At 43.5% G+C, this 12,500-nt stretch overlaps 2 protein-coding genes across 3 annotated transcripts in view; one reads left to right on the plus strand and one right to left on the minus strand.

Annotated features, from left to right (window-relative positions):
• The window catches only part of LOC310785716 (E3 ubiquitin-protein ligase TRIM39-like), a gene marked incomplete at both ends in the record, with an annotated part of 22,447 nt that extends 10,797 nt beyond the window's left edge, over positions 1 to 11,650 (minus strand). The window contains one exon of the mRNA XM_083646852.1: positions 10,322 to 11,650. Within this exon, the coding sequence (XP_083502978.1) occupies positions 10,322 to 11,650 (1,329 nt within the window). The remainder of the gene's footprint in view (positions 1 to 10,321) is intronic.
• The window catches only part of phf14 (PHD finger protein 14), a 154,743-nt gene that overhangs the window by 106,899 nt on the left and 35,344 nt on the right, over positions 1 to 12,500 (plus strand). The window lies entirely within an intron of this gene.

Here is a 12,500-nt window from a genome sequence, read left to right on the forward strand (position 1 = left end):
TTTTTCTTCCTACCCGCCCACAATTTGTTGTTATTTTGCTACATTAGTATTCACCAATTCCACCAATGTTTTCTTATTTTTGCTCTTCTCTTAGGTAAGAGACAATTTGACGAGTGGTCAAGAGCACTCTTACCAAGTTAAAAAAAAAAATCTTGTTTTCACAGTCCACAAATTGTCCAATACAAGGAAACATCTCTTTTCTATATTTATCCTATACTTCCAGGACTGTCTGTATGTCTGAGCAAGCTGCCATGCATTGTGTTCTGACCCTTCCATTAGAGCCAGCATTCACTTGTTCAGCTGTTTGTGCTACATTAGCTTTTCTGGGCTAGCCTTCTCTCTCCACGCGCATCAATGACCCTGTCGCCGGTTGTCCTTCCTTGGACCACTCTTGGTAGGTACTAACCACTGCATACCGGGAACACCCTATATGAGCGAGCTGTTACGGAGATGCTCTGAGTGACCCAGTCCTCTAGCCGTCACAATTTGCTCCTTGTCAAAGTGGCTCAGATGCTCAGATGCTCACGGTCGCCCATTTATCAACTTCAACACCTGCCTGTTGTTCACTTGACAGCAGCCATGGTAACGAGATGATCAATGCTCTTCACTTGGCCTGTCAGTGGTTTTAATGTTGTGGCTGATTGCTGTATATCAGTGTGCGATTAGCGCTAATTCGACAGATCTTTCTGTAGGCGAGGGGAAGGGGGGGGCTCTTCGCCGGGCCGCGAGCCACCAGACTCCTCCTCTGGGGGGGGGGGGGGCTCTTTGCCGGGCCGCGAGCCACCAGACTCCTCCTCTGGGGGGGGGGGGGGGGCTCTTTGCCGGGCCGCGAGCCACCAGACTCCTCCTCTGGGGGGGGGGGGGGGGGGGGTGGATTGAAGAGGCAGATGAGATCAGATGAAGCCCGTCTGCGGCCCCCGGCTCAGAGAGCAGGGGTCCTGGCGTGTCGCCGGAGGGGCAGGGGGAGGGGGAGGGGGAGGGGCGCTCTGAGAACTTCACACAGAGATTAAACACCAGAGGAAAGTGGACACGAATTGCCAAGTCGAGAGCAACATGTGTAGCAGACAAAAGCAATCAATCATGTCCCCTCCACCACCTCACCTCCACCTCCACCCTCACCACCTCCTCCACCACCTCACCTCCAATAAGATTACATCAATCAATAACCTCTCTTATGAGTGATTGGATTTTGTCCGCTTGCAGAGTACGATGGGGGGGGGGGGCTGCTCAATTTTCCCAATGATTAAAGAAAGGGCCAAATTGCTTTGATAACATCAAGGACCTTGCTGTGTTGGGTGTGTAAGGGCAGTGTTGCTGTGCTGGGTGTGTAAGGGCAGTGTTGCTGTGCTGGGTGTGTAAGGGCAGTGTTCAGATTAGCTTGGTAGCTAGTTAGCGTAGCCTGAGAGTGGCTAATGCTAATTCGCGTTCCCCTTTCTCTCTCTCTCTGGGGTGCAGACGTCCTGTTGCAAAGCGCTAGCTGTGTCGAACTGAACTTTGTTGTCCGGCTATCAGGGGAGACCTTTTGTTGTTGATGAGCCAATCACGCTTGAGCATTGGCTTATCTCATGTCGCTGCTTTGATCACAGAGAAGTTGTGGTTTGACGACAGGTGTCGCTCAGTTGGAATGTTTCACTCACTCTCTCTGTTGAAAGCTTAAATTGCTCATTCTCAGTCAATATAGGCCCCAACAATTGTTACTTTGTAATGGCATTTTTTAATTGGTTACATTCTAGCAATCCATCGCTAGACAATAAAGACGATTCTGTGCAGTCAGACTTTGTTGCCATTGAACTTGTAGTTATTACATCGTACCCTGGTTGTATTGAATCATAAACCCCATATCGCCTATTGAATCGGGTATTGAAACCTGAGAAAAGTTGCATTTTCAACACTACAGCCAGCCACTAGCTGCCTTCAGTCCACTTGAGTGTCCAGTTAGATAGATTGTTGGTTGCTGGTTTGAATCCCCACACCGGCCTGGAAAATGTGAATGAGTAACACTCTCCCCACTGAAACTAGCCACCACCAGTAGAAACACTGTGGCTGTACTGGTCAACTCCCAGGTTGAATGTCAGAAGAAACTCTCTGCTTCTCTGGGAATGTTTATGAAAATTGCACGTATTGTCGTTTTGAAATCAAATGAATTCTCCTCCGCCCGGCCAGGGCCAACGCCTGCATCCGCATCACTGAGAAGTGCTTTAGTTCCAAGATTCTCCCCACGATACACAACAAACACAACAAACACAACAAACACAACAAACACGAGCACGGCTTTGTTCATTAAGATCAAGTCATGAGGGGAGGAATCGTCACCGTCTGGCCAAATCAAAAAGCAGCCCTCCTGCCACTTTGGAACGGGCTTCAAGAGTCTCCAGCAGGGAAGCGGACGAGTTTTGGGTCTTTTAGCCGGAGATTCATCTGAAATCAGTGGTGGGTTTGTGTGTAAAAAGCAGTGCGCTCATTAGTGGCAGCGCACTGCAGCGCACTGCAGCACACTCACTTTACTCATTTGTCTTCTTTTCACTGGGCGGCTGGAGGCCACTTTACATTCCCATCTTTTCCTCACCAGATATGCCTGCTCAGCCCATCCACACCTCTGTGTGTGTGTGTGTGTGTGTGTGTGTGTGTGTGTGTGTGTGTGAGATCCACCTGCCCAGGCATATTCCCGCTAATGTGCAGCAGCTGTTAGCTCCTGCTTCGACAACTCATAAGACGCCAATTATCTATGCCAATTAAATTTGTACGGCGTTTTCAGTCAATCTACCATGCTTAATTGGTAAACATGAGGAGTGTGCTATTACACCTATTTAACAGGTTTAACACGAGGACTGTGCTATTACACCTATTTAACAGGTTTAACACGAGGAGTGTGCTATTACACCTATTTAACAGGTTTAACACGAGGAGTGTGCTATTACACCTATTTAACAGGTTTAACATGAGGAGTGTGCTATTACACCTATTTAACAGGTTTAACACGAGGACTGTGCTATTACACCTATTTAACAGGTTTAACACGAGGACTGTGCTATTACACCTATTTAACAGGTTTAACATGAGGACTGGGCTATTACACCTATTTAACAGGTTTAACACGAGGACTGTGCTATTACACCTATTTAACAGGTTTAACACGAGGACTGTGCTATTACACCTATTTAACAGGTTTAACACGAGGACTGGGCTATTACACCTATTTAACAGGTTTAACACGAGGAGTGTGCTATTACACCTATTTAACAGGTTTAACACGAGGACTGTGCTATTACACCTATTTAACAGGTTTAACACGAGGACTGTGCTATTACACCTATTTAACAGGTTTAACACGAGGACTGGGCTATTACACCTATTTAACAGGTTTAACACGAGGACTGTGCTATTACACCTATTTAACAGGTTTAACACGAGGACTGTGCTATTACACCTATTTAACAGGTTTAACACGAGGACTGTGCTATTACACCTATTTAACAGGTTTAACATGAGGAGTGTGCTATTACACCTATTTAACAGGTTTAACATGAGGAGTGTGCTATTACACCTATTTAACAGGTTTAACACGAGGAGTGTGCTATTACACCTATTTAACAGGTTTAACATGAGGAGTGTGCTATTACACCTATTTAACAGGTTTAACACGAGGACTGTGCTATTACACCTATTTAACAGGTTTAACACGAGGACTGTGCTATTACACCTATTTAACAGGTTTAACACGAGGACTGTGCTATTACACCTATTTAACAGGTTTAACACGAGGACTGGGCTATTACACCTATTTAACAGGTTTAACACGAGGACTGGGCTATTACACCTATTTAACAGGTTTAACACGAGGACTGTGCTATTACACCTATTTAACAGGTTTAACATGAGGACTGGGCTATTACACCTATTTAACAGGTTTAACACGAGGACTGGGCTATTACACCTATTTAACAGGTTTAACACGAGGACTGGGCTATTACACCTATTTAACAGGTTTAACACGAGGACTGGGCTATTACACCTATTTAACAGGTTTAACACGAGGACTGTGCTATTACACCTATTTAACAGGTTTAACACGAGGACTGTGCTATTACACCTATTTAACAGGTTTAACACGAGGACTGTGCTATTACACCTATTTAACAGGTTTAACACGAGGACTGGGCTATTACACCTATTTAACAGGTTTAACACGAGGACTGGGCTATTACACCTATTTAACAGGTTTAACATGAGGACTGTGCTATTACACCTATTTAACAGGTTTAACACGAGGACTGGGCTATTACACCTATTTAACAGGTTTAACACGAGGACTGGGCTAGTACACCTATTTAACAGGTTTAACACGAGGACTGTGCTATTACACCTATTTAACAGGTTTAACATGAGGAGTGTGCTATTACACCTATTTAACAGGTTTAACATGAGGACTGTGCTATTACACCTATTTAACAGGTTTAACATGAGGACTGTGCTATTACACCTATTTAACAGGTTTAACATGAGGACTGTGCTATTACACCTATTTAACAGGTTTAACACGAGGACTGTGCTATTACACCTATTTAACAGGTTTAACATGAGGAGTGTGCTATTACACCTATTTAACAGGTTTAACATGAGGAGTGTGCTATTACACCTATTTAACAGGTTTAACATGAGGAGTGTGCTATTACACCTATTTAACAGGTTTAACATGAGGAGTGTGCTATTACACCTATTTAACAGGTTTAACACGAGGACTGTGCTATTACACCTATTTAACAGGTTTAACACGAGGAGTGTGCTATTACACCTATTTAACAGGTTTAACACGAGGAGTGTGCTATTACACCTATTTAACAGGTTTAACATGAGGAGTGTGCTATTACACCTATTTAACAGGTTTAACACGAGGAGTGTGCTATTACACCTATTTAACAGGTTTAACACGAGGAGTGTGCTATTACACCTATTTAACAGGTTTAACATGAGGAGTGTGCTATTACACCTATTTAACAGGTTTAACACGAGGAGTGTGCTATTACACCTATTTAACAGGTTTAACATGAGGAGTGTGCTATTACACCTATTTAACAGGTTTAACATGAGGACTGTGCTATTACACCTATTTAACAGGTTTAACACGAGGACTGTGCTATTACACCTATTTAACAGGTTTAACACGAGGAGTGTGCTATTACACCTATTTAACAGGTTTAACACGAGGAGTGTGCTATTACACCTATTTAACAGGTTTAACATGAGGAGTGTGCTATTACACCTATTTAACAGGTTTAACATGAGTACTGTGCTATTACACCTATTTAACAGGTTTAACATGAGGAGTGTGCTATTACACCTATTTAACAGGTTTAACATGAGGAGTGTGCTATTACACCTATTTAACAGGTTTAACACGAGGAGTGTGCTATTACACCTATTTAACAGGTTTAACACGAGGAGTGTGCTATTACACCTATTTAACAGGTTTAACATGAGGACTGTGCTATTACACCTATTTAACAGGTTTAACATGAGGAGTGTGCTATTACACCTATTTAACAGGTTTAACATGAGGAGTGTGCTATTACACCTATTTAACAGGTTTAACATGAGGACTGTGCTATTACACCTATTTAACAGGTTTAACATGAGGAGTGTGCTATTACACCTATTTAACAGGTTTAACATGAGGACTGTGCTATTACACCTATTTAACAGGTTTAACATGAGGAGTGTGCTATTACACCTATTTAACAGGTTTAACACGAGGACTGTGCTATTACACCTATTTAACAGGTTTAACACGAGGAGTGTGCTATTACACCTATTTAACAGGTTTAACACGAGGAGTGTGCTATTACACCTATTTAACAGGTTTAACATGAGGAGTGTGCTATTACACCTATTTAACAGGTTTAACACGAGGAGTGTGCTATTACACCTATTTAACAGGTTTAACATGAGGACTGTGCTATTACACCTATTTAACAGGTTTAACACGAGGACTGTGCTATTACACCTATTTAACAGGTTTAACATGAGGAGTGTGCTATTACACCTATTTAACAGGTTTAACATGAGGAGTGTGCTATTACACCTATTTAACAGGTTTAACATGAGGAGTGTGCTATTACACCTATTTAACAGGTTTAACATGAGGAGTGTGCTATTACACCTATTTAACAGGTTTAACACGAGGACTGTGCTATTACACCTATTTAACAGGTTTAACACGAGGAGTGTGCTATTACACCTATTTAACAGGTTTAACACGAGGAGTGTGCTATTACACCTATTTAACAGGTTTAACATGAGGAGTGTGCTATTACACCTATTTAACAGGTTTAACACGAGGAGTGTGCTATTACACCTATTTAACAGGTTTAACAAGAGGAGTGTGCTATTACACCTATTTAACAGGTTTAACATGAGGAGTGTGCTATTACACCTATTTAACAGGTTTAACATGAGGAGTGTGCTATTACACCTATTTAACAGGTTTAACATGAGGAGTGTGCTATTACACCTATTTAACAGGTTTAACATGAGGAGTGTGCTATTACACCTATTTAACAGGTTTAACATGAGGAGTGTGCTATTACACCTATTTAACAGGTTTAACACGAGGACTGTGCTATTACACCTATTTAACAGGTTTAACACGAGGAGTGTGCTATTACACCTATTTAACAGGTTTAACACGAGGAGTGTGCTATTACACCTATTTAACAGGTTTAACATGAGGAGTGTGCTATTACACCTATTTAACAGGTTTAACACGAGGAGTGTGCTATTACACCTATTTAACAGGTTTAACAAGAGGAGTGTGCTATTACACCTATTTAACAGGTTTAACACGAGGAGTGTGCTATTACACCTATTTAACAGGTTTAACATGAGGAGTGTGCTATTACACCTATTTAACAGGTTTAACATGAGGAGTGTGCTATTACACCTATTTAACAGGTTTAACACGAGGAGTGTGCTATTACACCTATTTAACAGGTTTAACATGAGGAGTGTGCTATTACACCTATTTAACAGGTTTAACATGAGGAGTGTGCTATTACACCTATTTAACAGGTTTAACATGAGGACTGTGCTATTACACCTATTTAACAGGTTTAACACGAGGAGTGTGCTATTACACCTATTTAACAGGTTTAACACGAGGAGTGTGCTATTACACCTATTTAACAGGTTTAACATGAGGAGTGTGCTATTACACCTATTTAACAGGTTTAACATGAGGACTGTGCTATTACACCTATTTAACAGGTTTAACATGAGGAGTGTGCTATTACACCTATTTAACAGGTTTAACATGAGGAGTGTGCTATTACACCTATTTAACAGGTTTAACATGAGGAGTGTGCTATTACACCTATTTAACAGGTTTAACATGAGGAGTGTGCTATTACACCTATTTAACAGGTTTAACATGAGGAGTGTGCTATTACACCTATTTAACAGGTTTAACATGATGACTGTGCTATTACACCTATTTAACAGGTTTAACATGAGGAGTGTGCTATTACACCTATTTAACAGGTTTAACATGAGGAGTGTGCTATTACACCTATTTAACAGGTTTCCTTAGCCCAGCGCCGAGGCTCACCTTCAATGAGCTTATGCGTATTAAGCTCAGACCGATATGGGTTTGTGAAGGCCGATATGTTCAGACTGAAATGTTTTTGCCGAAGCAAACGGTTTTCCCCAGAAGCGTATTAATCTGGAGCCTCTGAAACTGCATTTAAACCAGACACAAAAACTCTCCAATGAAACAGACTCATGAAATCCAATTAGGATTAGCAGCTCCTTCAGGAAATCATATCAATTAGACCCAAGAGAATCTAATGTCGTGTCAGGTGTTTTCCAGACTTCGTCTCACCTGTATCATTTGAACAATCAAGCAGTTTAATCACAGTAGAGATGACAAATGTTTAGGTAACACTTTACAATAAGGGCCACTAAATAAAGAGTTAGTTATTGCTTAATAACCATTAATGAACAGTTAACTAATGTGTCTAGTAATCATTTACTAATGGTGTTCATGTTAACTAGGTATCAATGTAGGCATTATTTAATAGTTTAGGGTTGGTTCATGGTTAGGGTGGATCGATTGACTTTCTGGGTTATCCGCCGTTAGAGAATTGGCATTTTTCAGCCATCGCTATGAAACACAAATGGAGATAGAGACTTGATTCCAAATCCTAAGGAGATGATATTTGAAGGGCCAAGAAATGAATCTGTTATGAAATGATATGATATGATATGATATATGTTGTTGTTGGCTTTCACAGAATTGTTGCTTGGTGCTCTGAATGCCTTCTAGTTACAAATCAGACATAAAGCAAAAACACAAGATCCACCTCGTAAATGAATAAGCTTCCATGAGCGTTTACAGTATGCTATAACATCGGCCTCTTTTCATATTTCCCCTCAATCAAACACAGAGCTCCACTTGCCGTCGGCCATATTGCTTTTCCCCGTCGAGCTATCAAGTCTGATCGTATCAAACCACGGCCTAATTCCTTTCTGCACAGACATCCAACACAAAGCTGGCTTCACTGTCCAGGAGCACCAATTGATACCCAAACACTCGGCGCCATAAATCATGTTCCGACAGCTTCTTGGATACAGCCGTATAATGTGATTTCATTATATTCATACGGAGAGAAAGACCGCACAATCCAGCACACTCCAACACAATCAATGTGGAGGAGCCATGAATGATCACCCATTGATTTCCCAATAAACCATGTTCACTTTATTGACTAAGGCCGGAGAAGTGGCCTCAGCACATTCCTGAGGGCTTTGGGAACAGTTTAGAACGTCTGGAACAAGTGTCCCAAATCACAGCCACAAAACCTCTTTTATTATCTCAATTTACTATTACAATGTATACAGTACCGCAGGGATCATGTCTTTTCGTAGGCTTACCCAGAAGGCCCTGCTGCACTGTCTGGTTACCCAGAAGGCCCTGCTGCACTGTCTGGTTACCCAGAAGGCCCTGCTGCACTGTCTGGTTACCCAGAAGGCCCTGCTGCACTGTCTGGTTCCTACGTGGACAAGTCAATGGGATGTTTGTATGGGAATTTCGGTTAAATGCATGAAATAAGGTAGCGGATAACAAACATTTATGAAACAGCTAACTTTGTGTTCAGCAAGACAATCTTAACAATTGAGGACCACTTGTATGACCTTTGAAGCGTTTTCTGAAAATTCAGCTCCCATTCAACATCACAATTGCTTGAGTGACATCACTGATGACATCACTCACTGATGACATCACAATTGCTTGAGTGACATCACCAATGACATTCGTGATGTATGACCTCCTAATCCCTGTCCGTGACATCTCAGTGATTTATGACATCATTGGTGATATGACATGATATAGTTACCAGGCCGAGCCGTCTAGAACTGTATGACATCATCAGTGATTTATGACCTCATCACTGTCTGTGACATCATAAGTGATTTATGACATCATCAGTATATGGTAAGGTTGGTGGACAGTGAGGAAGGTCGGCGCGCTGGCACAAGGGCCTGGGTCCTGGGAACATGGTGGTCGAAGAGTGAGGTGGCCGGACGGATGAACATTGAGGAAGGAGCGAACCCCCGAGTCTGGGATTTGTCTAATATTCCAAACCTGTGAGAGGCAGCAATGTGCCGCAAGGCATACAGTCTGCCGGAAAGCCATTAGAAGAAGACACTCCCCATAGGCGCGAGTGAGGGACAGAATGTAGGGAAACAGTGGATGGATAAATCCAGAAGGAGGCGGTAATGCAACATAAAGGATGCCAACTGCCATAAAACACCACCGAAGAAGACACCCCCCTAACTTTCCTGTTCCACTGTTAGACCCAATTCAAATGTTCAGACTTCCCTGCACTTGCGGACTTTGCGGGCACGTTCCTGGGAAGTCTGAGTGCTGTCCAAATCCACAACTCATCCAGTCCACAAGCAGACTGCTCAGGGTGCAGACTTAACCACACTGCACTGATTTAATTACCCACAATCCATTGCAATATGGATGTAAAACGTCCATGTGCCGAATAAAAAGACGAACAAAAAGAACCTTACTCAAAACAATTACCTTATTAAAATATTCAACCACATCATGACACAGAAATATGTAGTAGTACACGCTGAGAGGTATTTTATTATTGTAGTCCTTAAGTGATGGTGGTCTGTCTATAATTGGTTTATTTATAGCCTTGCGGTCTCTCACCCTGGCAGACTTGACGTGATGACATTGAACAGGTCACGGCACGTGCGACTGAAGTCCACGAGGCCTAGTCCAGAGTGCAGGAGGGTGGACATTTGGACTGACCGTTCCAGAGACCTTCAGTGGTAGAACCTTCAGAGGATCATCAGTGTTAAAGTAGGGAAACATCCTGTCAGTGAAGGTGTGTGTGAAGCAGTGTATGTGTGTGTTAGTATCAGGATCAGAGAAGGACAGCGTTCCTCTGTTCCAGTCCAGATGCACTCTGACCCTCTGCAGCTTCTTCTTCACTGGGAGAACAGTGCCTGGAGCTGATAGGGAGTCTGCTGTGTATTTACCTTTATAGAACCATATGACCCATAGTCCAGACAGTCTGTCTCTCTTCCTCTGGACAGACTCTACTGACACACCCAGTGACCAGAGTGTACTATCTCCAACCTCAACATCCCAGCTGTGACTTCCTGAGTTAAAGCCCTCAGAGCCCAGGACAGACCAGGGCCAGTCAAGCCTCTCTGGGTTTTCAGGAAGCTGCTGACTCTCTCCACGTCTCACACTGGTCAGATCTTCAGACAGGATAAGTTTGGGGCCGGCAGTGTTTGGGTCCAGAATTACAGGAGTGTAGGAGACCATCTCCTTCATCTTGTCCCAGACTGTGAAGCTCAGGTTGGCCAGGTGTTTGGCCTCATCTATCAGAGCTCCTGAGCCCAGCTGTGGATCCTCCAGCAGTGGGCGCTGGACTCTTTCCACTGTAGCCTTGTAGTTCTGCAGGACCGAGACATCTTCAGCTCTCAGCTCCTTCTCTATGGCTGAAAGAGCTGCTATCTCTCTGCTCAGACCTTCAGTCTTCTCCTTCATCATCTGACTCTTCTGCTGCTCTTCCTCCCTCAGTGCAGCGATCCTGGCCTCCTCTTCCTCTTGGAGAAACTGGTGAAGCTTCTTAAATGCCTCCTTAATTAGCCTCTCTGTGTGTCGTGTGAGGACCTTAATGTGTTGTGCTGTCTGATCACAGTTTCCTTTCACTTTATTAAAGAGACACAGTTTCCTCTGTAACAGCTTCAGTGATTTCTGGAGTTCCTCCTTGTGATGGCGTGTAGCTTCATCGATGGCTCGACAGACGAGACACACTGGCTGCTGATGGTCCAGACAGAAGAGCTTGAGTTTCTCAGAGTGCAGACTGCAGAGAAGCTCAGATCCTGCTGAAGCTCTCTGATCTCTCTCCAGTAAGAGAGCCTCACACAGGTTCTTCAACGCCAAGTTGCAAAGTGGTTCACTCTGTGAAGATATCTCCCTACAGAGTGGACACTCATGTATGAGTCTCTCCGCCCACCAGCTCTGCAGACAGGCTTGACAGAAGCTGTGGCTACATGACAGGAGGACAGGATCTTTAAAGATGTCACGGCAGACGGGACAGGAGAGGTCCTCTGATCTGGAAGCCATTTAGTGAACGTGAAAACAACTGGACAGAGATCAGAAGAGCTCTGGTTCCTACTAATCCCACCATCTACTGGTCCTATCTATACCACCAGCAAAGGGATTCATGACATCACTGATTATGTCACGCTGGGTAAGTAGAGAAAGAGTTATGACATCACTGATTACGTCTATTTGATTTATGACATCACGGATGATGTCACAACAATGCATTAGAGGGATTTATGACGTCATTGATGATTTTCAATGAGAGAAGAAGAAGATACCATTCATCAGACCGGCAACGCATCATCCTGTAGGCTCTCATGAACACACTTTATTCTGGGGGGAAAGGATCCAGAAATCCAGATCCAGATCCAAATCCAGAAATAGGATAAGTCTACAAGAAGCCGAAAACACTTTAAAGTTCAGACAAATGATTTAAAAAAGCCCTTCCTCGCCCTGTAACGCCCTACGGTCCCCTTCCTCAACCCATAACACCCTGCACTGTCCTTCCTCAACCCATAACACCCCACACTGTCCTTCCTCAACCCATAACACCCCGCACTGTCCTTCCTCAACCCATAACACCCTGCGCTGTCCTTCCTCAACCCATAACACCCTGCACTGTCCTTCCTCGCCCCATAACACCCTGCACTGTCCTTCCTCAACCCATAACACCCTGCACTGTCCTTCCTCAACCCATAACACCCTGCACTGTCCTTCCTCAACCCATAACACCCTGCACTGTCCTTCCTCAACCCATAACACCCTGCACTGTCCTTCCTCAACCCATAACACCCTGCGCTGTCCTTCCTCAACCCATAACACCCTGCACTGTCCTTCCTCAACCCATAACACCCTGCACTGTCCTTCC

This window comes from Poromitra crassiceps (genome assembly GCF_964638095.1).
Source record: "Poromitra crassiceps genome assembly, chromosome: 11".
In the NCBI taxonomy this organism is placed as follows: Eukaryota; Metazoa; Chordata; class Actinopteri; order Beryciformes; family Melamphaidae; genus Poromitra; species Poromitra crassiceps.